The sequence below is a fragment of the Halictus rubicundus genome, chromosome 11, assembly GCF_050948215.1.
Source record: "Halictus rubicundus isolate RS-2024b chromosome 11, iyHalRubi1_principal, whole genome shotgun sequence".
Classification (NCBI taxonomy): domain Eukaryota; kingdom Metazoa; phylum Arthropoda; class Insecta; order Hymenoptera; family Halictidae; genus Halictus; species Halictus rubicundus.
Window position 1 is genome coordinate 11564238 of NC_135159.1, and position 25477 is coordinate 11589714.

Below are 25477 nucleotides of genomic sequence, written 5' to 3' on the forward strand. Positions count from 1 at the left end.
GGATCGACAATGAGCAGTCTCTCTCCAACCTTTGAACGGACGGTCACGAGGAAGAATGATTGCTGCTTTGATTTGATCATTGACTATCATTCGAATCGTTTATTGGACCGTTCAATTAGGCGCTATTTGCAAAACACTTGTTTATTCTGTAATGGAAGTTTTGTCAACGTGTTTGTGAGATTTTTCTGGTTAATATGAGCCCAAACACGGTGCAGTTTCGATTGCATTTTGTTTTGTTAATTTATAATTTTTCAGAACTTTTTTGTGGTCGACATGGTTTGATAAGATTTTACAACATTAATTATTCCAGTATTAATCGATTTTAATCACCTTTTTTATTTTCACTGATGTTCTTACGCAATTTTTATTGCACTTTTACGTATGCTTTTATTATTCCTCGACGATAGCGAAACCACTGCGACGAGAAGTAATTTGAACCCTGGTCTTCGGATTAGTAGCTTATCAATTTACGATCACGGCTACAAGGTACATGCTATTAATTCGTCTGTACAGCGTGATATATGTGTACAAATTTTCTTTAAAAATTTTCTTTGAAAATAACATCGCCGAATGCTTGTTGAAAAAATGTATGATTAAAAACACTTTATCCAGCAGGAAATAGGATTGCGCAGTAGACATTTAAAAATTTTACAGATTGTGTAAACAGTGAATTTTTCGATTTTTAATATTCTTTTTACACAATAATGTTCCAGTACAGTTTAAAAAGCTACAAGGTAGCATCTGTTCTATTATATTCCCGGGGAATAATTCCCCTAAGGGCCCCCTGAGGACCCCAACTCTGGGACGCCCAGGAGACATTTCCAGGCGACCGTTAGATTGGGGTCGAAAATTTTCGGATCCGACCGCTAGATGGATTCTTCGGGCGAAACTTTTCTCGCTGCAAAGTTTGAGGGGTGTAGACGTTATAAGGGCTGTTGGAAATCACTTATGTATCGCTTCTCGGCCTATGGCTAAGATCAAAGTGTAGTATCTGTTCTTATCAGCTTAATATCTGATACACTACCCATCGGGTAGTCAGTATATTAACTTGATTTTTGAAATTTGACGGAGTTTGTCGGGGCTTGCCCCACCTCTGTCACGAGTCGACCTGACCTTGCAGTTCTGTTAGGTTCGGCTCAATTAACTTATTGAAAAACATAAATTACAACAGTAGTTAAAAAATATAACCACTATTATTAAATAAATATTAATACCAAATATATTGCTTTATCAAAATCTCTTTGACCCGAAGAGCTCAAAAATTGGGTATCATATCAACAAACGGAGAAAAACAACTTCGCATTGCCATAAATTCTGCCTGAAGACGCGCGAAGGTCTCAAGAAGAGCTCGTGTGTATTAGTAGTGTCCACAGTAGAGCCGTTGAAAGACTTGTAAAACTCCGGTTGTCACGATAAAAGTCGTATAATTTCAGCGACCATGTGTTGTGTCGGCAGCGTAATTTTCAAGGTCACCGGGTAGAGGGGAGAAGATAGGTCGTTTGTAGTACGCAAGGTAGCTCGCGCGAAATCATTTATGTCTGTTCGGTGGGTCGTCTCACTATAATAGAGGCCTCTTATTTGGAAAGGATATAATAGGCATCGACGAAGGAGGCAAAGGATTCCCGGTCGCGCGCGTGTGTATGCGACGTAAACTATACGTATACTGTACAGTCTGTGTAGAGTAACCGAGGCTAATTTGATCTTTGTAGGATGCGAAGAAATTTACAGTGCTCTATACCGTATCGTGTATTACCCGGATCGTGGCCGTAAAGCAAGACCTCGGCACTGTCGAAGCACATGTTGCCCCGCGAGTATGCGATCCCGAGAGAGACCTAACTCGCGATGCTGCTGCTGCACGCTCGCGCACTCCTCTGGTCTTATGCAAATCGTAATCGGGCGCAACGTGCTGTGGAATGATGAGCAGCCGGGTAAGGTCATCCAGGGGGAAGGTTAGAGAAACAGGATCGAATTCACCCTTTCCATCGAACAGTCGCGCCACTGGCCGATCCGCTCCCTCCCTTTTTCCAAGCCATTTTTGGGAATTTTTTACAGAGAAACTGGTCGAACCTCTGGCGTTGAGATTTTGCACGCGTCTTCATTGGTGCTTGAAGTAGACGCGTGATTTTTTTAAAGTACAAATTATCAAAATCACGCGAGTTACATATTTTTTTATAGAGTACGATCTGAGCTTTACAATTGCCCTCCATACGAGTACCAGACGCGTTAAAGAAGAGCACTCTCCTGCGTTTGTAAAATAAATAAAAAATCATAAATGCGCCACGAATAAAGAATAATATGTTGGCGTCCGTGTCCGGTTTTTTCACGGCATATGTGTGCTCGAGGTCCAATTTTCGACGCGTCATCCGTATCAAGATGTCGGAGCGATTAGAACTCTCGATTTCAGGCAGCCCCCATTGTCAGAGGTGACAGGAAGATCTGTTCCTGTTCATAAAGACCTGTGCACAAAAGAGACAGCGGTGTCGGTACGGTTTCTACATCCGACGTTGGCGTGTGAAACGCCAACAAACGGCCGGGCAAAGGGACCGATGCAACACAAGAGGCCTGGGAGTGCCTTTTTAATGTCACGGAAGGAGTTACCTTTAAGTATCGAACCGATGTCGAACCACATGGATCGTTCAGATTGGGGCAGAGCCCTCGATAGAGATAGAGAACGGCCCCGAAGATGGCCATTGTCTTATTACATCTATTTTGCATCTATATATGCGTTCCCCTTGACGGCGACCGTCACGCCTAACTGCTTTCTCACCCTCTCACTATACCTATGCATCTGGTTAACTTCAAATTACATCATTCTGCGAAATATCTCGTGAAACGTGAAGGCATTTCACACCCAACCCCTCTGTCCATATTAGGTGAACATTTATCCCTCCTCAGATTCCATACCTTGAAATTATGTACATTGTAAACTGAAATGGTAGATCACTCTTTCTGTTTTTAATTTAGACAGTGTAACGGTCGGTGAACACTGTAGATAATTTTTTTATTATTGACCTAAGGGTCAGTGTACGGTGCAAACAATTTTTATTGCTGATCAAAGGCGTGATGACTTGAATAAGTTATAAAACTTCGTTTCTAAATGCGCCTTAGAGGAAAGACTTTCAAATCAAATGTTAATTTCTTCATTACACTACTCGTATTTAGGTGATCTTCATTATTGAAGTACCCCGAAATAGTCGCCCGTGTTTTTTAACTTTAACGCAATTACTCTTAAATGACACTTAATCCACCATATAGTACATTCTTTTAGCTTTAATTTGAGCCCTAGAAAGTTGATAAATCACCACCGGAAAGTATAAAAAAATAATTTCTTTGAAACCCTTTCATTCAAGCACCTGTTCCCCGGGACAGTCAATTCCTAAATTTAAATTTCCAGTATGTTATCATAATTATTTTTAAATTGCAATTCCTCTGTCATAAAGTGCATTCTTCCAGCTTCAATTTAAGCTATTAAACATTTAAAAATTTCAACAGGAAAGTATTGAAATATAATTTGTTTATCTAAACGAATGATTCTTGCCGCTTTTCCCATAAGCTCAGAGCTAATTCCGGCAAGAATCATCTGCTTCGTTAAAATGTTCGTACAGCGCCATTCGATGCAGCGGCAAAACGCTCAAACTTGTCGCCAAATTTACCGACAGTGCAGTTGGATACAGCTCGCGCCATCTAGCGGATCATGTCGGTACTAAACGGCAACAAGCTTCGATCCTTTACCGCTAGGATCGCTAGCGTCGTTGTCTCGGTTGCTGCGTCGGTAACATTTGGCTAACAGTTTGAGCGTTTTGCCGCTGCATGAATTGGCGCTGTACGAACATTTTAACGGAGCAGATGATTCTTGCCGGAATTAGCACGGTTTCTAATAGGAAAAGCGGCAAAAATCATTTGCTTAGATAAAAAATTATATTTTAATACTTTCCTAGTGAAATTTTTTAATGTTGAATAGCTTAAAGTGAAGCTGGAAGAATGCACTTTATGACAGAAGAATTGCAATTTCAAAATAATTATGATAACATACTGGAAATTTAAAAACAAGAACTGATTTTCCCAGGGAGTAGGTACTCGAATGGTAGAGTATTGAAAAAAAATTATTTTGTATGGTTTTTGTAGCAATCTTTTTAATTTTTGAGGGCTCAAATTAAAGTTAGTAACTCCTCGAAGTTTATTCATTCTTTTCCGAGCTGTCAGACGAGATGAATTAATTTTTTTATTAAAATACGTTCACTACTGATTCTTTATTTTGTAGATGATCATTAGAGAGGGATAAGAAGTCAGTGCTTTGATTTCATGTTATATTTGTTAATATATGACATAAGTTTGACATGTTTGTTGTAGAATCCTATTCAATAAAAAATAATAAAAGTATTTTAAAGGTGAATGCTAAATAACATTAAGAACTAAGTTTAATAATATGTTTTATTCAAAGAACTATGATAAAAGCATCATAATCGATCAATCAAATTCAAATTTATATATATATATATTTATATGTATAAACGAACATGGAAAATAGGAGGGGGGCCATCGGGGGATGTTGTAAAATGCAGTTAGGCGAGTACTGATTCCGCTGAACAAAAACTGCAGCGACGCAAACGTTTGTACAAAAACTATGATTAATTTAATAGAAATATGAATATAAACGTATATTCATATCTATATTCTGTATTTATATAATATTTATGTATGTATAATATGTATACACCACGTAGAAGCAATGCCTTTAGGTATTTTGAGTTGTAAAGCTGCCGAAAAAGTCGAGCCGGTAATTGAGTTTGTTAATTCACTTCATCGTTTGTTATATTGACTGTTCGTATAAAAAAAGGCAGTAAGTGAGTCGAAAACAGTGGAAGATACAAGTTTCTCTAATTTAGGGGACAGTCGTGCTACAAACAGCTCTAAATCTCTAATACATCATGTTTATCATACGATCAAACGTACTATTTTAAGTAAATAAATCGGTATAGCTTCGACGCTTGACTCGAATTTTAATATTTTTTAATAAATACCAGAATTATCTCACAATAGGTCTTTTTCACCCGATTTGTTTAAAACAATACGTTCGACGATTTAATAAAAGCTTTCGTCGTGCACACATCGTAATCAAAACACATCCAAATCGATTGGAACTATCATCAGTCGTGATAATGCTTTCAAATGTCCCTCGAGTAGGCGTATTTTGTAAACTGGTAAAAATTTCGAATATTCGTGCTTTCGTTAGTTTTGTTTTTCTCGCATTGCGACAACATGAAGCTACAGGTATAAAAAAGTTGGCAGTGTGCGTTCCATCCTGTTGTGTTTTGTCAATTGTTTAAAAGAAAAAAGAGAAAAAGAGAAGATTTTGTTAGTATCGATCACATGATGTTCGTATAAAAGGTTTTTTCATTTTCTGCTAATATTTTATTAATTATCTACATCCCCGTTAGTTGATCGCAGCTCTGATCCGATATTCATCGTCGTCGTCGTCGTGATCTTTTAATTTTTCAGTGTTAATTATTTTTGTATAAAATACATAGTATCCCAAACATATGACTGTGAATTGATTTCGCACACCTTTCATCTCGAATAGTTTAGTGTTTACTATTTTTTTTTTTTTTTTTTATAAATACTCGTGTTTTGCACCCGATTTCACCTTAACATTAACAACGCTCTTCGCCGTGTTGTTTCGTCTAGAACTTAAAATAACTATTTATCATAAATATAAAAAGACCTTTAGAATTAGTCAGTATAGCTCTTCGTCAAGTGTATACGAACAAACGCAAGTCAATATATTCTTATAATTAACTATAGGTGCGTTGGCATCGCCGGTAATTAATGAAATATGTGTTCAAGCACGTTTTTTATTCGTCACAATCGAACGTTATAAAGCATCTGTATATGTATAAAAAATTTGCGCTGCCTTTCCGGTCAATTGTCCGCGATTTAAACAATAAAACCGACTTATTTATAATAAATCTAGAGATATACAATGAATAATCGAACGTAAAAAAGAAGGGATATGAAAGAAGATTCGTAAAAGTTGCAGCACCGCAGAACATTTTTCCCTAAGTACACTGCTTAAACTGATATATAATATACATATATACCAACCGGGTATATACATATACCTACTATATACCTATAATAGTTAACAAGTCTGCGGGCCGCCAATAACGCAGCCCTGATGTTTAAATCGATTAACCTAAGTGTTTTTTTACTTTTCGTTTAAGTTTATTTGAAAATCTTGTATATATTCTACCACATGTTCATGTTTTATTTTTATTTTTTTTCTCATCATTATAATATAGCATAATTGGATTCGAATATAATTAACGACCCATTGGATTTATCGATTAAGAATAAAACATCAGAGGAATGATAATATAATCGCGCGTTCACTGCAATTCATTATTTCGTTTTTGTTTACGGGTGTGTGTGTGTGTGTCTGTTTGTAAATGTGTGTGTTCTAACTATGAAACTGATTCGTACGGAGACAATAACAAGTTCGTACTACTTAATCGAATCGTAAAACATCTAATCGCTATTTAAATGTCCCTCTGAAACTCTATATACATTTATATAGGAGTATTCTACGATGCATATACAAAATAATAAAAAATTTCGACTACACGCGCGAACAGTTTCTTTTTTTTTTTTTGTGAATTAATATTATTGGACTGGCGCAAAAATAATTGTGGTTTTCATCAGTTGAAGCTTCAGCCATATTTCTGAAGCGACGTTATTTATTTATTATTTTTATAGCTGCAAAATTCGAAAACGAAAAAAGCCCCAATTACTTTGCACCAACCCAATGCATAAATACTGTCGGACACACTGACAACAAAAACGCGATACAATGAAGGAAAGCAATTTCACGAGGAAAAACAATAAATACTGTGTACACATTGAAAAAACGCTTGGAACGTCGAGGAATCGATTTCTGTGTTCGTTTTGCGAATATCTTATATAAATGTATATACGCAAACATACGTACGGATGCGCGTGCATATACACAAACTGTCATATAATAGTTTGTACGCATAAAATTTGACGCACAAGTCTCGGTACATATCAGCATCATACTTGGAGTTAGGGGGAGGGGCGGGGCACCTGAACACTTTGTATCGACAACATTCCACTACTATGATTACTTTGATTTCACGTAGATGCGGAAACTAGCAAATATTCCGCACGGTATTCCCTTTCTGTGCACCATATAACAATAGTGAGTTTACATACGTCACTATATTAGTACGGATAATAAATATAAAATGTTAATTGGCATACAGAGCGCATTATAATTCTGCGTTGAACTGTATCTCGTCCATAAAATTCAATTGGCAGTCGAAATGTCTACGCTTCGCTCCGTTCTCAGTCTTACACGGAGAACCCATTCGAAGTTCAAACAATGGAAGATGTCAATTTCTTTACTTCTTTCTTCTTTCTTCTTCTTCTCTTTTTTTTTGTTTTGTCGTTTCTTTTTCGCTTGTATAAACTATCATACACTCTTATAGAAATTGTACCACAATATAGGCGAAGTTATATAATTATGCTTCATTATCAAAAAACAACTCGATTCGGTAATATTCTTCATTGACAGTTATTGGAAGAATTATTATTTTTTTTTTTTTGGAAAATGGGACACGGAATTTGACTTCTCTCTTTCTCTGTACCGTTACTAACTTCAAAAACGTCTAACAGTCCAACAGTTATGAAGGTCCCAATCTAACATGCTATCGTTTTAGCAAAGGACGGAAGTGGAAAAGGAAATATACTAGCTGGAATGTATACATGTTTCATAGTAATGAAATTTCCAGAGAAACATCAGTCTTTGTGCTGTGTAAGTGTAGTGTAAACCTTAGTATATGGAACTAAACTACATTTATGTTTCTCATAGTTATTCTTCTTCTTTTTTTTTCTTCATAAGGCATAAGTATTACTCATACTTATTCGTTAAACATTATTTCACGTGTTATTCTCTTCCGTGCGATGATTCGTCATTCGATTACAAAATAACTTTGCCCAAAACCTGGGCGTGGGCGTGGTGTCGCGATACTAACAGGGATCTTAAGAGAGAACATAAAAGAGAAGAATTTAAAGCGATACAATAATAAGAATAATAATAATAAGAATAATTATAATAATAGCAATAAGTACATGAAGCAAATGAATCACAAAGATCGTTTAACGTTTAAGTCTCTGGAAACTTCATGAGAAAAGTTCGCAAATACGTTCGTAGAAAAATAAGAAGCTTTGCTCTATATAAAATAAAATAAAGAGAATAAAATAATAAACGAAGGAATCGTTGAAACGAGTCAGTACGATAAAAAATAAAACGGCGTCGGAGGAACACAATCCCACTACATTAACTCATACAATGACATAACAGGATAGCAGAATTATCTTTTTTTTCTTCTGTGTAATGTAACGGTGTGTTGTAGTTGTTAATGCGATGAAACGTAACGAGTGTTTTTGTGTCCAGCGCCGGTTTGTGCTCGCGTTCGAAAAATCGTTGCAAAGTGTCAAGAGCTCGAGAAATTCGTACGCGAATTCATTTCCATACGAATGTTGTAAACAAACGAGTCGTACGCTCGTTACATGCGCCGTACCGTGAGAGAAGAATATATGTTCGCAGCAGAAGCTGTACGTGTGTGTATGTGTGTGTTCTTCCTGTAGCCAACGTTTAGGGGTAACGCGATTCGAAAGAAGACGATGACGGAGACAATGGCGATTACGAATTCAGGCCCTGGCGTTTCTCTTCCTCGAGCATGGCATCAAGTTCGTCGGTGAGATTGGCTAGCATGTTGCCGATGTCGTTTAGCACGTCCGCTGGCTCGGTGCTGCTAGAATGATGGCTCATCATGTGGCTCTGCATGTTGTTGCCGGCGTTGTTGCTCGCATACTCTTGGGCTCGCGCGGACCTCTGCTTTATTGTCCCGGCGTTCTCGTTCGCGAAAGGAAGCGAATCCGATTCCGTGCTGGAGCTTGACTGCAAATGACACGACATTCATTAACACTAGGCTCACACAGCATTGAATAGTTTTGCATTGCTTTTGTAAAATTAACGAGAACGTGTCTATCCAAATTTTTAGCCATTTCTTTTAATTGCGTCGTTTTGACGCGTCCCGCGAACCTCTTATTTAAACAGTAGCATCTTGCAATTAGTAAATTAATGTGGACAATTTTTACTTTGCATAATATTTTCTCTAGAGACGTCCCAACTGGGACAACCTGTACAAAGATCTGCAACAAGAAGGTGCCCTAACAACGAAGTACCTTGAAGCTGGCGTCAGAACCATTACGGTGTTGCAAAGCGAGAGTAGCTATCAATTCGTGTTCCTCGTTCACGTTAGCGCTGACACTTCCCCAAGAACGGGACATGGAAGAAGGCGGCCGGTTCATCTGCGGCGGTGTTGACGGCGCAGCTGCGGGCGCTGGTGGCGGCGGTGAGGGATGATGGAGCAAATGATGATGCTGATGATGATGCATGTGATGATCATCGCAGGATGCGGTTGGTACTGGTCCGCTGCAATCTATCACAACGTCGCCGACCGCCGGTCCCCCAACGCCAACAGAAGAACTGTTCTCTCTAGAACTTTGACGCCTTGGGGGTGACGGGGGACAGCGTTTTGGAAGATGTGGACTGCTTTCCAGTCCGTATGTCAGTTGATACTTGTTGTCGAAGTCTCTCGGTAGAGATTTGAACTGCCCCGGTGTTGCGGCGACCTGCAAGCCGGGCCAAATTATCTCATTAAATTATAAACTGTAATCATTCGTGTTGAAAATGTAAAAATAGCCCTTAAAATTGTTGATTTAGCCGAATTATTTGCTTCAATCCTGGGAGAAAGTCAAAAAATATGAGCCACCCCAGTGTTACAGGTCCTAAATCACTTATGATCGAAAGTACTTTGCTGTATCGCCACCTGGAGTGCAATCATTACCTTAGCTATAGGTCTTGGACGAACAAGGCAATGTCTAGGACGTGGAAGCGTTCCACCGCCGGCTTCGACGATCGAATTATCATTTGTAGGAGTCAGATCACCGTCCTCGAAGCTACGTGGACGCCATTCGATGGGCTGAGGATGCGCAGAAGGCGCGGGCGACGGTGGATACCCGAGGGGCGCGTCCTCTAAGCTCTCCAAGGACTTTCCTCGCGATCCGGCTCGCCCAACCATGTTGTAATCGGTTGGCAAAGCAGCGTACATACTTCTCCATGCGGTGCCAGACGTTGTGTCGCTTCCTCCTCTTTGGAAAGACCTCAGGACTGGTGACGAACAGTCTTCGTCCGGAGATGGCAGATCTGGACCTGCCCGTTGAATCACTACGTCCTGAAAGTGCAATTCCATTGGTATACGCAAGAGCGATAGAAGCATATTTGCTTTGGTACGATGCGAAAATATACTTTTGCTTTAGATTAGAGTCTACGTTAGAACAATCTGCAACTGTATTTCATACGTAGACTGCAGATTTTATGCATCTATGACAAGAAATGAAGGAAGAAGTTTCTATTTGACTCATGCGTCTTGTAATCAATGCAAGAATTTAATCCGCAGACTAGAGTTCATTGGTTGATCAATTTTCTAAGCGAAGACTAGACTGCGAAACTTTTAGCGAAATGAAATTATTCTGTGTAATTGTGATTGGAAAGAGTTGAATAAATATTCTAATGTACAAGGATGTTCTCAAGTTCTGTTGCAGTGTTTACTGTCTTGTACTGTACAAGTTGACAGTTTTTGTTATAAGTGTGAACGATGAGAATACCTGTGTTTGGCCAGGATGAGGCGGTAACCGGGCAAGATCGAGCGGCTGTATACGTTTACCGGCGCGGATATCTTTGACTCTTTTAATAGCTAACAATAACTTCTTTTGATGGCCCAGCCGCACAATGCCAATGTCCTCGAGATCCTCCCAAGTGAGAGTCGTCACGTCTTCGACCGAGCGCATACCCTGTTGATGTAGAGCGCCAAGATACTCCTCAAGTCGTAGAAGTCTAAGCCACTCCTCCAGAGAGCCAGGAATGTGCTCCGGCAAACCATCCCCGATGTTTAAATTATCTATTTCTGCCTTCAGTCGCTTTCTGTGGTTCGGCTTCTTAATTCCTGCAAGCACGCAAGCACCAATCAATCTCTGCACCGAACAGCAATTATCCAATTTACCCAAACATATAGAAAATAAACATAAGTAAGGAAATACGGTGAATGGCTCTCTCTGTTGTTTTACAACTGATGTAAAATATTTCTATTTTGCATAAAGATCCCCAGTCTACTCATCGGTCTGACAAAATATGGATCGCGACAATTCATCGGAGATTATGCAATAGATGGAACAGAGTTAGATAAGAAGGATCACGTATCTGTCCCCGGTATCTCCTGTTTGGAATTTTTTAATTAGGCCAGATGGCTAATCAGGCGAACCGTGACTGGTACTAAATGATCTGTGGCACGAGCAGGAGATATCAGTGTCGCGCGCGTCAGCAGATCCAGATAAAGCCAGCTGCACAGCCGTGCGAAACAATAAAATCATGTTCCAAAAAGGAGGAGGGAACGGGGGTTATATGGCTTGCATCCAAAAGTACTATGCTAGGCAGCCGGGGCCATGAAAGCCTCGGATATCTCATATCTGTCCTGTATGTCCAATAATTCCCGTTTCAGGCGGTGCGCGGAGGCACGAGTGACAAGAAGCAGCCAGACACAGATATACAGAAGTGCTGGTGGTATAATCAATGACATGAAAATCTGCCGCTCGAGGGGAGGCACGTCTCTCCTCATCCTTCTCCCGTGCCTGGTGTAATGCACCTTCCAGCCTCCAGCTAAGAGACAGCTAGAGACGCGTTGAGAAGAAGAAAGGGGAGTTATACACCCTTCAAGTGGCAGACTCTTTCGTGTCACTGTTTGTACCTTTGCCGGAGAGGAATGGTTGCCCGTATTACCTCGGCCAGAGGTACATGTAAATATCACCGCGTCTCCGCTCGTGCAAACACGCTTTTGATCAACGTCCCTTGCTAACAGGTGAACGATATTTACTCTCGGAAATTATTTTACAGTTGTCGAAACGGCAACGGCACTTTGCAACATGTACATTAATTTTTCTACTCCTGATTTTTACGTCAGAGTTCAGAGCGTTCGGGGCAAGCTGACTTCGACCATTTTTATTTTCAAAGAACTATGAAACGGTTCTTGTTGAAACTTTCACGGCAATTTGTCCCTTATTTGAAGAACGTGTGCGAATTTTTTCATTGAAAAACATGTGATAGAAACGGATTTATAAATATTCTGACGATAAAACTAAATGAATGTCTCTACAACAGGTTCCCCCAAAATTATATTTTAAAAAATGAATAATTGAAACAATAATGGTTTTTCCCGTGAACGTGACAACCCGAAAAGGTTTTGCTCGAGCGTTTGTGTACCTATGGCTGTTAAGTCCTCCGGCGTCATGCGCGTGATAGTAGCAAGATCATAACCAGCCGAAGCAAACAAAGGAGAGTATTCCTCGAATTGGAGTTCGGTCAGCCAAGCATGAACGACGTCAAGATCCGCCGGTCTGTCGGGATGGCTGCCGAGCGAGCTTATGGAGCATCTGGGAGACGAAGCGAGTGCACCGGGTCCTCTGGGACCCAGGTGATATCCGGAGGCTCTGCCGGAATCCAATGAAGCTGTAGAATGCCTGGAACCAGAACCTGATCCTGAACTGCCTGGACTGTCTCTGCCGGGGCTCTGAGTCATGTCGATTCCTACAAGAAAAAAAAAACAAAACATCATTAGCTGGACATTCACGATTACCATGTCAATAATCCTGAATTACAAAAATATTCGAACCCGTTACTTTGACGGGTTCTGTGAACCTGATGTTAAAATGGTACCGCGGCAGGTTTGACTCGGTGTTGAAATAAAGCATGTGTGATCGCTATGGTATATTTAGCATTGGGATTGGCGAGTTTTTGTTGGGGATGAAGTACCTTGGTCCTCGGCATGGGCGTATTTCCCGACGACCGGAGGGAAAGCGAATCCTGGATGAGTGAAAATCGGTCCGGGACTCTTTCCAGAGGGCATCCCGTACGAACCATCGTCCGCCGTTCCTCCAGGACCACTTCCGGGCAGGAAACAGCTATCCTCGCTGCTCGCATAACCAGCGGAACCAAAAGAGGAGCCGGAATGTCGAAACACGTCGGGTACAGCCGGCGGTGCCACTTTCTTCGCCTGCGTTACTGCTTTGGACGGCCGGTTCATGCCGCCAACTGCAAACAAATAATAATATCCTCTTTATTATTCAATCACTTATGTGACCGTTCCTATTATCGTTATTATTATTGTTATTATTATCGGTCGCGGACGGGGCTGCTTAGGTCGCGTTTACCCTTCTCGCATACGAGTTAACTCGGACGAACCGTGAACTGTTGTAATGCGATAAGTAATATGCAGAACGATAAGTGACAATAATAATGTAGACTGCCGTAAGTATACCGGGTGTCCTCGTCAAGTACCTACCAAACCATTGGTGACGTCGAAAAATGTTTCGAACAAAAATTGTATGGTTTCAACGAGCACGCATTCGTTGATACGTAGAGGTCGTGTGAAGGTCAACTCTATCTTTCTTAAATAGACTCATATATATTGAATGATGCGGCTTGTAATTCTCTACAGAAAATGTTAAAACTCAGTAATAACAAGTTGAAGGTAAAGTATCTCTCGTGGTCGGCGGTGCCCGGGTCTGTCGTGACCCAGGGCAGAAAAATCGAAAATTTAAATACTGAGTTAACTAAAAAATTACGTATTGGATTATATATATATTGTTTTGTTGTGTTTTGCGAAAATGAATTTTCTAATGCGTCCAACAATGAGTGTTAGCAGAATCAATCCTTGTCTAAAGGGGACTAGAAGAGCGTTTAACTGGCAAGATGGTGGGGGCCGTTTGTGGTCATACAGACCCTATTGAATTGCTTCCTACTTTAACTGCATTAATGGAACTAACTTGCCGCTCACGTCGCTGTAATAGCTTATTTATTTATTGACTTAGTACTTATTCAATAGCGGATCGCAGCCCTCTTTGGAATTAGCACGTACAGGAAATGAAAATTTTCTAATGACCCTTTTTTTAATTACATATTCGCACATTTAACTATAATGCGCACGGTTTTATATATTTGTGACAAACATTAATGCTTGAGGTATAGAATCAAAAAATGAAAAAATATTGTAGAAAATTTGAAAATATCGTTACTTAATTTTTATTATAGATATAAAAACCTTATGATTGATTCTGGATATTTTTTAACAAAAATTGAACAATTCTTTGAAACTTTTACTCTAGAGAACCAAAATGGCCGACTTTACGGCCGCCATTGCTGGCAAGTTCCTCCTCCTAAAGGCGTCCGAATCAAGTACGTATAACTTAGGATAAAATGATTATTTATGCACGAAAAAATTCATGTAGGTTTTTCAAAGATTGTTAAATAAACCCACAAAGTTTCAACTTGATAGGTTGATTAGTTTCATTGGAAAAAATTTCAAATGTCGCAGCAGTTTTGAACGGTCAGGGCAACGAGAAAAATTAATAACAAATTCTATGTTGACGATTAAATTTGAGCGTATGTTAATTTTATTTCCAGATGGGAAGATGATCAGAGTTTCACCACGATAGCTATCTTCGGTGCACTTGTCTTCGGTTCGTGCCCAACGCTTCGTATAATCGCGCGCATATGGTTGCTCTATTTCTGGAGAATCGGACAAGTCGTTTCCGGTTTTGAAGAGATCCACCCTTCACCGATTTAGAAAGTACTTAATGCTCCTAACATTAGCGCTATTTTTTAGTTAGTGCTTTCTACTATTCATAGTCTCCTCCAAAATCACAGGCTCGCTTCCGCTCTAAAACACGCTAATCTTCCCAACTGTTGTACACTCTTTCAGTTAATTTGGACTGTGAAATACGAAATAAGTGGACTGCTAGCATCAGAAAAATATTAGTATAGTTTTAAAAAATTCTCAAAGGTCGCATTACTGTTTCATCATCAAGCTCCAAAAATTTCATTAATAATGGCCAGCAACATTGGACATTTTTACAAAGAAAAAATAGTTTTCTATACCTTAAATACCGCTAAATCCGATCCCAAAGTTTCAAGTCGATATGTCTATTATTATTGTTTTAAAAAATTCCCAAAGTCGCCTTATTGTTTTACCATCAGTTTGACCACTAAAATCCTCAAATTCCATACTTAAGACTATCCTAATTCGCCACGAAAAAATATTTTCGTATTCATTAAAGATTTCTAAATCTGACCACAAAGTTTCAAATTTTTATGTTTATTGGTATTGTTTTAAAAAAATTCACAAAGGCCGTCTTACATATCCGCATTGAAACAGAACGCAACGAAAAAACGAAACGGCAAGCTTCCGTGACCTTGGGTGAAAAAAGAGCTCTGTCAGGGACCGCAGAACACACGAATTTATGGTTGTGCACCCACGATACTTACTACAAAGGGCACGTTTCATTAACTGAGGCCGAGTGACCAACAGAACTGCGCACGCGCTCCCGTTATTAATCAGGCCATTAGCGCGACGTCGATTAACGACTACAGTGAGTGGACGTCCCAACATCATGGCAATGGAATCACAAAGCCGAATAACTATTCTTCCCGTCGTCGGATCGCTCCAAGATTATTCTTTCAGCGCTGATGGAAGCCGGTAGTTGGGCGACAATTCAACCGTCTGGACCCTCGAGAAGAGGGTAATTTTTAGGGTGCCATTAGAAATGGCGGTACAAATTTTATTGTTATGGATTTTCACCGGTTCCAGTCGATGTTGTAAAAATAATTGCGACTGCAGCCTTGGGAGCGGCTAATGAGCACCATTAACGGAAATGACGTTAATTTTAAGGACAAGGGGGTGGATTTTGCGAAAATCATTAACCCTCATTAGTGGAACGGCGATCTTTACGCGTTTATGGCTCGCGCGAATGTTTAATGTACGAAGAACCTCGTAATATTTTCATTTACACGTACACCCAAAATACATGAAGATTAATAATACTTCTATTTCATAAATACACCTAGAATGAATAATAATATCCTTATTTCACAAATAAATTTTAAATGAACATTGATAGTATTTCTATTTTATAAACACATTCGCGACATTTTTCCGAGTAAAATGAGTACCCACACGACACCATTCGGAGCTTGCTCGATTATGTAATCCACAATTAAGTGGAACCTCTGTTATGCGAAAGGTTCGGATTGAACGATCAAACTAGCTCCGAAGTATGTCATGTGGGTACTCGTTTTACTCGGAAAAATGTCGCAAATACGTTGATAAAATTTTCATTAAAAAATTAGCACAATGAGTTTTATCATTGCATTTTTTTTTTTTCTTTTTTGTAATAAAATTCGCAGTGTATTCATCGGGGCAGCTATTCAATCAACAGCTCCGTTTATCCTGATAAGTAAAAGAGCTCGTGCGGCCATTGTTTCCGCGGTGTAGAGCGAGAAGTGCAATTTTGCCAATTTTCCGCGTCGCAGTAAGTCTCCGTGAGCAATTGTCGAGAACCGTCGGAGCTGAAACTCGATATGGACACGCAGTTTCATCAAAATCCGTACGTGACATATCGCGAACGTGTTCGTCCCAGGCAGACGTTGCTCTTCGAGACAAACTCTTCAAGTTCGCGAAAAGGAATGCTCCGACGCAGCCAGCGATACTTAACACGGGGCTCGCTCGCCGGAACGCGGATGTGACTTTGTGAAACGTTCATGCGGAAAACGGAGAATGCAAATACGTGTGATAGCGCACAATACACCGCGGATGACTATTGATCGACGAGTAAGTTATTCGTGTGAATCAGAAACGGGTCTACGAGTCGGATGCGTTCTTCCATCGCCTTGGACGTCTGCTCGCAACATTGCAGATAAAACTCGTTATTTCTGCTGTGATTGGCATAAATAGCCGTCGGCTTAACGCATTGCTATTCGCACGGTCTTAGTCGCTGCTTTGATAACGGTGTCCTTCTGCAGGATTATAGCATGGTTGCTACTCGGTTTCCTTCAGAGTGTACATTTTAATCCTTAACATTGTGTATTTTTTCAGTTGCCTTTTCAGATATTTGGATGAAATAAATTGGCAAATGTAGGCCTTTCGTTTACTTTCTTTCGCATAATTTTTCAAAATTTTAGATTTGATGGTGGGGGTGGGAAAAAAGTTTTTGAGCAGAATCACAGGTGTGTGCAAACGGTATGTACTCGAAATGTGAATAATTTTTTGTATCTTTAGCGATTAACCAAAGTTTTGAAAAAATTGTGGAAAGTTAGGTTGACATGTAGCTACTAATTGCTTCTTGATTCGTCCAAATATCTTGAACAGTAATCGAGAAAAATATTGATAAAGTTAGGGGTTGTTGCTTCCTGTTACCCTTAGAGGAAAGACCTAACCCAATAAATTATTTTTTTCTACCGCTAAACATTGAATGAAAATTTTGAAGAATTTGTAGAAAGTAGAGCTAATATGTAGCTACTAATTGCCTGTTAAATTATGAAAATATCGTAGGTGTTGATTGAGAAAGAATAAATTGAATCGCACGATTGGTGCTCCACGAATGTTAAAATTGCCGAATATTTATTTTATTGTGCACGAAGCCCCAAGTGTTCCGCGACTTATGGTCGCCAGTGGTGTGCTTCATGCTCTTCTCTTCACGCACATATCGATTCCTTTCTCCACTTCTTCACTCCCTTCAATCTTTGTTCCCGTGTTTCCTTCTTTCTAACTCTCATTCTTCTGCCTTCTTCTCTTCTTCCGTCTCTCGACTTTAGCACTCTTGAGGGCGCTCACTATTGTGGTGGCTTCAAAAAATCGACCTTTTGTGCATTCTCCTTCAATTTTACATCTTAAAAATAGAACACCAAAATATTATACTTGGATTCGAAATATTAGCAAACGTAACTCCAAAACTTTAGAAAAACGATTCTAACTCTAAACGGAATCTTTACCGAATCTTTAACTTATATTTTTGCGAATAATAAATATTTTCATACTCTTCAAAGATTGCTAAATATGTCCTCAAAGTTTCAAATCGATATGTTTATTAATTTTATTTTACAAAATTCCCAAAGGTCGCATTACTGTTTTATCATCAAGGTCTAAAAACCGCATTAATAATGGTCGCTCTAATGTCTATTTTTGGAAAGAAAAAATATTTTTATAATCTTCCAAGATTGCTAAATCTGACCAAAAAATTTCAAACCGACATGCTTACTAGTTTTGTTTTAAAAAAATGCTCAATAGTCGTATTATCGTATACACCATCAAGGTCGAAAGACTGTCTCGTAACGAGTATCCTAATTGCACTTTTGAAAGAGAAAATATGATCATGATCTCGGAAGACTGCTAAATCCAGCCACAAAGTTTCAAATTGATATGTTTACCGGTTCCGTTCGAAAAAGTTCCCAAAAGTCGCGTTATTTTTCCGGACGGTGAAGGTAGGCAGAGAGACCCTAACCGCCACTCTAATCCTCCGCCCCCATCGGTTCTTTATCCTGCATTATCCTGCTGCGCGTTGTATCGAATGTTCCCGCGTCCCTTCTTCGTCCCCACACGGCTCACATTTCTCCTCTTCTTCGTTCAACCAGTATTTATGTTCCTTCTCCTCGTTCCCACACCTTATACTTGCCAATGAACCACCAGTCTCCATCTTTTTCAACTATTATACGAATTCAGTTAATGCAAAAATAAGCAAAACATGTAACAATTCATTACATTTTATAATGCTAAAAAAAAAAATCAGCAGAACGTAAAGGAAAGAATTCGATTTTTCGGGGTCCAAGAACCGGGAACATCTTTTCAGGTATAGCGTTCGGTGAAACGAGGGGTTTTGAGTGGTTCGCGGCGGGGCATAATCAATTGAGAAAATTGGCACCGAAAATTTCGAAACGATCAGCATTTATTGGCACTTTAGGCTCGTTAGACCGGGGAGCAGAGCCGCGAAGAATTCGAAACAGAGCGTTCGAGCCTGGTGTGCGCAGGCACGGGGCTAACCGTTCGTATGATGCGATCGTATTATACGAACGCTGTTAATGGTGATTGGCAGAGGCGAGCTGAAACGGTGGTGCTGCGACAAGCAATCGCATGGGCGAGCGCTTGCTGACGTAACGGTGTCGCCGCAAGATGATGATACAGCGAACGGACACAAAGGACGCGAGCGCGACAGTGTCTCTCCTAGCTGGCTAACTGTCCTAGGGCCCCGTCGAACGATCTTTGACCTGGGACCGCTCCGGATTGCCCCCACGGGCAAATGATCACGAAAAAATAGAGATTCTATAGTTTGCAAGTTCGATGAGGCGACAAAACACTGATGTACTAGATTTTAATGGAGGTAGAGTGGGGATCTTTGGGGGCAGTCTTGGTTGCCCCATGGGGCAAATATCCTCGGAGACAAAAGAGATAGTTTGCAAGTTTGATCTGGTGACAAAAGACTGGTGTACTAGGCTGTCGGTGTACTAGACTTTGATGGGGGTAGAGTGGGGATCTTTGGGGGCAGTCTTGGTTGCCCCATGGGGCAAATATCCTCGGAGACAAAAGAGATAGTTTGCAAGTTTGATCTGGCGACAAAAGACTGGTGTACTAGGCTGTCGGTGTACTAGATTTTGATGGGGGTAGAGTGGGGATCTTTGGGGGCAGTCTTGGTTGCCCCATGGGGCAAATATCCTCGGAGACAAAAGAGATAGTTTGCAAATTTGATCTGGCGACAAAAGACTGGTTTACTAGGCTGTCGGTGTACTAGATTTTGATGGGGGTAGAGTGGGGATCTTTGGGGGCAGTCTTGGTTGCCCCATGGGGCAAATATCCTCGGAGACAAAAGAGATAGTTTGCAAGTTTGATCTGGCGACAAAAGACTGGTGTACTAGGCTGTCGGTGTACTAGACTTTGATGGGGGTAGAGTGGGGATCTTTGGGAGCAGTCTCGATTGCCCCATGGGGCAAATGACCGCGGAGAAATATAGATACTATCTGCTTTGCAAGTTTAACAGCCGATAAAAGTTGCTATTGATGTTCTTAATTTTTAAGGAGTCAGAACAGTGCTCCAGAGGGCGGTGTAAATTGCCCCATGGGGCAAATGCCCTCGGAGACAAGAGACTCTTTACTTTGAGAGTTCTAAATATTAAACTAAGGGGAATTTGAGTATAAAAATCTGAGAAATCTTTTTTTTTATTCTCTTAAAAAATAAAACTATGAAGGTGTATTCTAAAAAAAAGTATTTCTCACAATAGTTTTTCTAAAATCGACGAAGCAATTTAAAAACAACGATATTCTGCGTGAAGTGTTAAAAATCGAAGACTTTAAACTGCATTTATCAAATTGAACGCGAAGATATGTGGAAATTTAATCGACGCTTGAATCATTTCCTGTTTATACATTTCCAATGATGAAAAGCAAAGAACCGATTTCGAAATTTTAAAAATTTTCGAGATACAGTGAGTCGCACATCCGTTCTCGTATTTTCCAAATAAAAATCAGGTTGAAAAATTGTGCTTCGTCTGTTAAATAAATGTAACAGTGTGTACAAAGTATTATGTAGTTACTATACAAAATGGTCCGCTCGTTGAGAGGAAAGATTGAGGGATTTACTGTTTCAGAAAGAGCTTCGGCAGCCTCACTGAGAAAGTGCGATGGCATATACCGGCCTGAAATTATTACTTATCGAGATATTATTAGAACTTTCACTGAGCCAGTGCGTCGTGTGCTCGCCGCTATAGTTACCACAAGCACGCTATCGTCCCATAAACGATAGGTTCTATTAAAAATATCTCCGTAAGTATTAGGTCATGCGGAATTTAACTGCTGATTCGAATACTGTCGCAGCAAGCGCAAGAATGTCGTCTTTCGATTTTGATCTGTAATAATAATAATTTGATCCGTGATAATAAATACAAATTGTGGATCAAATAAAACTAATACGACGGATCGTACGTTTAATTGAATTCTGATATTTGAATTGCTTGTTTTTTAGGCTCGATTTTAATTCGAGAGACACCCCGTATAATAATCGGTGTTTAGAATCCCATGAAAGGACTCGAACGCCGCAGGTAGACGGACTACCTCGAGAGCAGATCCGTGTGTACCCGGTCTACGACAGATACACCTGTTGGGTCAACGAGTTTACGGCAGGCAGCGTGACGACTTGTCAGACAGAAGCTCGGACAAGTGTGTCAGAAGTTCGGCGAAGAGATTGCACGAAAATCGTCCAATTAACAACGCTAACATGGAAAACCTGAGATCAGACCGAGTCCTTTTTTAGCGGACTGCCAACCCGTCACGGTAAAAAGGGAACACTTCAGTCATTTTTTAAGGAACGACCATTGCACGCATGGATCTCAAACTTTACTGATCTATTAATACATGTTCCAAGGATGTATAGTAATTTTCTCAAGAAAAAATATTAATTCGGTCGCCGGTAAAAATATTTTTAAATATACATGATTGAAAATTATTGGAGAATACGCAATAGTTACCATTTGATAATTTTTTACAGAAGAACCATTGCACTTATTGATCTGAAACTTTATTGATCTATTAATACATGTTCCAAGAATGTATAGTAATTTTCTCAAGAAAAAATATTAATTCGGTCGCCGGTGAAAATATTTTTAAATATACGTGATTGAAAATTATTGGAGAATACGCAATAGTTAAAACTTGATAATTTTTTAAAGAAGAACCATTGCACATATCGATCTAAAACTTCATTGATCTATGAATACATGTTCCAAGAATGTATAGTAATTTTTTTATGAAAAAATATTGATTCGGTCATCGATAAACATATTGTAATTTGATCATGAATTGAACGAAAATATTAGAACAGTAGAAAACCAATGACTTTGGTAATTTTTTTTTTAAGAAAAATCATCGGACATATCGATTTAAAAAAATTTTGTACTATTAATGAATATTTGAAGACTATGCTGAATTTTTTTCAATGAAAAATATTAAGTAGATCACCGGTAAAAATATTCTTGAATATATACATCATGAGCAAAAAACGATTCGAGCAAAGCTGCAGAAAATAAGGCAACAGTGTCACCTCAATTTACAAAAACGATGCATGCTAATTATCAAGTTGATGACAGTAATATATTCCGACCCGCAAGCAATCATTCGGAACTGAAATTCTTCCACGTCATCATTGATTCATAAATACACCTCCACGCCGTAAGATAATAAAAAAATTCAGTTCTTCATTGACTATGTATGTGTCCATTGATTTTTCCATGCATTCCAATCCTCCTAACATTACGTAGGCCGGACGAGAAAAGATTAAGTAACGCCCAGTTCATTGAATAATAATTCTTCTTCAAGTCCAACGATTGCTACACTAGAATCATTCACGACCCAATCGAACGCGTCGGAGAATTAACCTAAAAGTCGAATTCAATTCATTCCACGATTGTCTGTCGCCTGATAATTTATTCTTGCCCATTGTAATACTAGAGAAAGAAGACCGCATTATGCGATGACCCAAAATGTAGTTTGCGACGATGATTTCGAAATGATCCTGCGCTCTTCTTAAAACATAGTTGCATTCAACATGTTCAGAAAATTGTCGAAATTCTGATCAATAAATTCGTACTGAAGTCGAAAACATAAATCTCTTTTGTTTATAATTATTTTTTTTTTAATGAAACCTTTACCATCACATCCGTGACATTTTCCCGAGCAAAATGAGTACCCACACGATACCACTCGGATAACATCCGATAGTATCGTTCGGAGCCGTTCGAATAATCGAGGTTCCACTCAATCGTGGATTAAACAGCCAAACGAGTTCCGAATGGTGTCATGTGGGTACTCGTTTTACTCGAAAAAACGCCACGAATACGTGGGTAAAGGTCTCATAAAGAAACAATTAAAAAAAAAAGTTCCGACACCAAATTTAACATTATCTCCCAAGCAACAATGCACCGAAATAGCCTTAGGCGTTCGATGGCAACGACCCGCCGTGCGCCAAGTCCTCGGGGTCCCTCCAAGGTCCTTGAAGGCTCTTCTGAGCCCTCCTCGGGGCCCAAAAAAAAAAAAAGAAAAAGGAAAAAGGCCCGATTTAATGACTCGGAGAGGCTGCCATCGCCGGCAGCCGTGCGTCTAATTTATTCGGCCTATATTCACCGTCGATTAGTCGGACGCCGGCAAGAGAGCGTTACACTTACGGTGCATAAGGTTCCTCCAACTGCCATAAATCGCCTGGATGCACTTATCGAGAGGAGTAGCGGACAGCGGCGCGGTTTTGCGGGCGGCCAAGTTGCCCTCGGAGCAACTTCGGAACAAACTGCTGGCCCCTATCGCGAATAGCGGCTTGTCCACGGTATCCCTGGGACTAGTTCTGGTCCTGGGCATGTCGAAGATCCCGGACGGCAGCCAGGCCTCCACCGCCGGGTCCCGAAAGCTCTTGTACGTCGAGGACAATTTCTTCGAGGACTTCTGTAGAAAGCGTTTGCCGGGTGGCAAGGGCGGGGGACCCAGGCAGCTCGAGACGGCAGTGATCGCCATTTATGGCGCAGCTTATGCTACTGTGATCAAGGCCTTTTACCGGCCTGGCTAACCCTTCGACATTCGTCAACCACCCTCTGCACCAAACCACAATTTTTATCAGTCTTTCAGCAGCTGTAGGACGCACGATTTTCTTCAGAAACCCTAACTCAGCTCTTTTTCAGTTATTTTTCTGGCAGGCATGGGAACTAACACTTTCGTGAGAACTATAGATGGGGTACTTTATGGGGTGGTCATTCGTCGTAGAAATATTTTAGGTGAATTTTTGAGACTCTTCAAGAAAATAGGGGATGTCTAATACATGATCAGTTTGTGGAGAGTACAGTCCCAGAATTGTACCCTAAGATCAAGATAAGGGATGTCTATTTTTGAGTAATTGCAGTTACCATTTTTAGCGTCAAGGTTCGAAAATTCAGTTTTTGGGTCGATACCCTAAAAACAGGGGATGTCTACCAAGCGTTCAATTTCTGGAATCTATAATGCGAAATCCAAATCGCGTGATCGAAGTAGGGAATGTCTATCAATGTCCAATCACTCAGGTGTCCCATCAGTGGAAGCTTTCTAGGATCAATACCCTAAAATACGCACCCTAAGACAAAAATGGGGAGTGTCTAGCGAACAGTTCAATTTCTGGAGTCTGTAACCCAAAGTCCTTAGGATTTTTCAGAGCCATTAGACTGGAGTTTGTACCCTAAATCAAAGATAGGGATGTCTGCAAGACCTCATCAATAAAGTTTCTAAAATCGATAGAATTTTTAAGTCAAAGCTGAGTAACACCTTCCAAAGGTTCCATTGTTATACCCTGTCCCCTAGAACCCACACAACAGGCAGTGCTCGAAGAGTCAGTTTCCGGAGAACATCATTCATGGATCCACTGATCGCACAGATCCTGGCCACAGATCCGATCCAACGAAACTTCTCCAAAAAATCCCTCCAAGAGGACCAATCCTTCCGAGCTTCTTAGACTCTTCTCGAACTGAACTGGATTTCCAGAAGACATGAAACTGGGTCCACTTAGCAGGTCACACAGATCACACAGATGTCTTCTCCCGCGAAGGTCCAAGTAATCACTGAACCCACTGTATCCCGATTCTCCGTGGACACTGTCCCAATTGTCCACGGACTCGCCAGGGTCTGATAGACTCCTCGGGGCCTCTGTGGACTCTTCAGGGTCCACGGAGGAGAAATTCTCCGGGAGTCAAGCCTCGAAGGACTCGGTGCGAACTCGACGCGAGACTGTCAAAAAGGCTCGGTTGTCGGGCGCAGGTTCGGGTTGGCGACAGCCAACTTCTCCGGTGTGTTCTGGCGAATGCAAAGAGGCGAGGTCGAAGGTGGGTGGACGAGTTTCCGGAGAACGGCGTAGGTCGCCCCCGGTAATGCTTCCACGCGTAGGTATCCGAAAGCGCGACACGTGAAACAACTTTCCACGTGGAAATATTAAAAGGTATTGCCCACAGAAATAGATCCGCGAGATTTCTGGCTACCTGGCCGACCGGTGGAGGGTACGATCCTTTCGGACAATCCTTTCACGGTCCGGCGAACCTGCTATGCTACCACCGTTTCCTCGGACTACGTCGCTGTGAGGACTTTCGGCAAATTCGGGGAAAATTTCAGAATGTCTTCGAGTTGTTTGTATATTCAAATACCGTGATTTCTCTATATATGTCGCCCAGGCCTGGACGATAAACGTCGCGGAATTATCCCCACTACCGCGGGGTATCCCCACTGAGGGGGTACACTCGGGAGGGCTCGGAAACCGAGGAGTGTAAGGTCGCGTGGATCAAAGAATAGTACAGTGATTTCTCTATATATGTCGCCAAGGCCTGGACGATAAATGTCGCGGAATTATCCCGAGTGAGGGGTACACTCGGGAGGCCTCGGACACCGAGGAGTGTAAAGTCGCGTGGATCAAAGAATAGTACAGTGATTTCTCTATATATGTCGCCCAGGCCTGGACGATAAACG

The 25477-nt window shown here is 40.6% G+C and overlaps 1 protein-coding gene, 1 long non-coding RNA gene and 1 other non-coding gene across 5 annotated transcripts in view; 2 read left to right on the forward strand and 1 right to left on the reverse strand.

Annotated features, from left to right (window-relative positions):
- The first annotated feature begins 952 nt into the window (after nt 1-952).
- On the forward strand, nt 953-1145 carry LOC143359425 (U2 spliceosomal RNA). Its single transcript, XR_013083118.1, has one exon. It is a non-coding gene; the product is annotated as a U2 spliceosomal RNA (small nuclear RNA).
- A 4494-nt stretch (nt 1146-5639) lies between these two features.
- Nucleotides 5640-25477, reverse strand: part of Ckn (CRK like proto-oncogene, adaptor protein) — a 28571-nt gene continuing 8733 nt past the window's right edge. For 2 of the 3 annotated variants that reach the window (XM_076797217.1, XM_076797216.1), the window contains exons 2-7: nt 12950-13228; nt 12401-12724; nt 10753-11090; nt 9933-10319; nt 9268-9717; nt 5640-8980 (exon numbers count right to left, since the gene is read on the reverse strand). In XM_076797217.1, the coding sequence (XP_076653332.1) occupies nt 8723-8980; nt 9268-9717; nt 9933-10319; nt 10753-11090; nt 12401-12724; nt 12950-13220 (2028 nt within the window). In that variant the 5' untranslated portion in view covers nt 13221-13228 and the 3' untranslated portion in view covers nt 5640-8722. Of the gene's footprint in view, nt 8981-9267; nt 9718-9932; nt 10320-10752; nt 11091-12400; nt 12725-12949; nt 13229-23172; nt 23600-25477 lie in introns of those variants that run through there. The other variant, XM_076797218.1, reaches the window with a different exon arrangement.
- On the forward strand, nt 16453-21525 carry LOC143359329 (uncharacterized). The gene is made up of 3 exons (XR_013083100.1): nt 16453-17210; nt 20605-20779; nt 20979-21525. It is a non-coding gene; the product is annotated as an uncharacterized LOC143359329 (long non-coding RNA).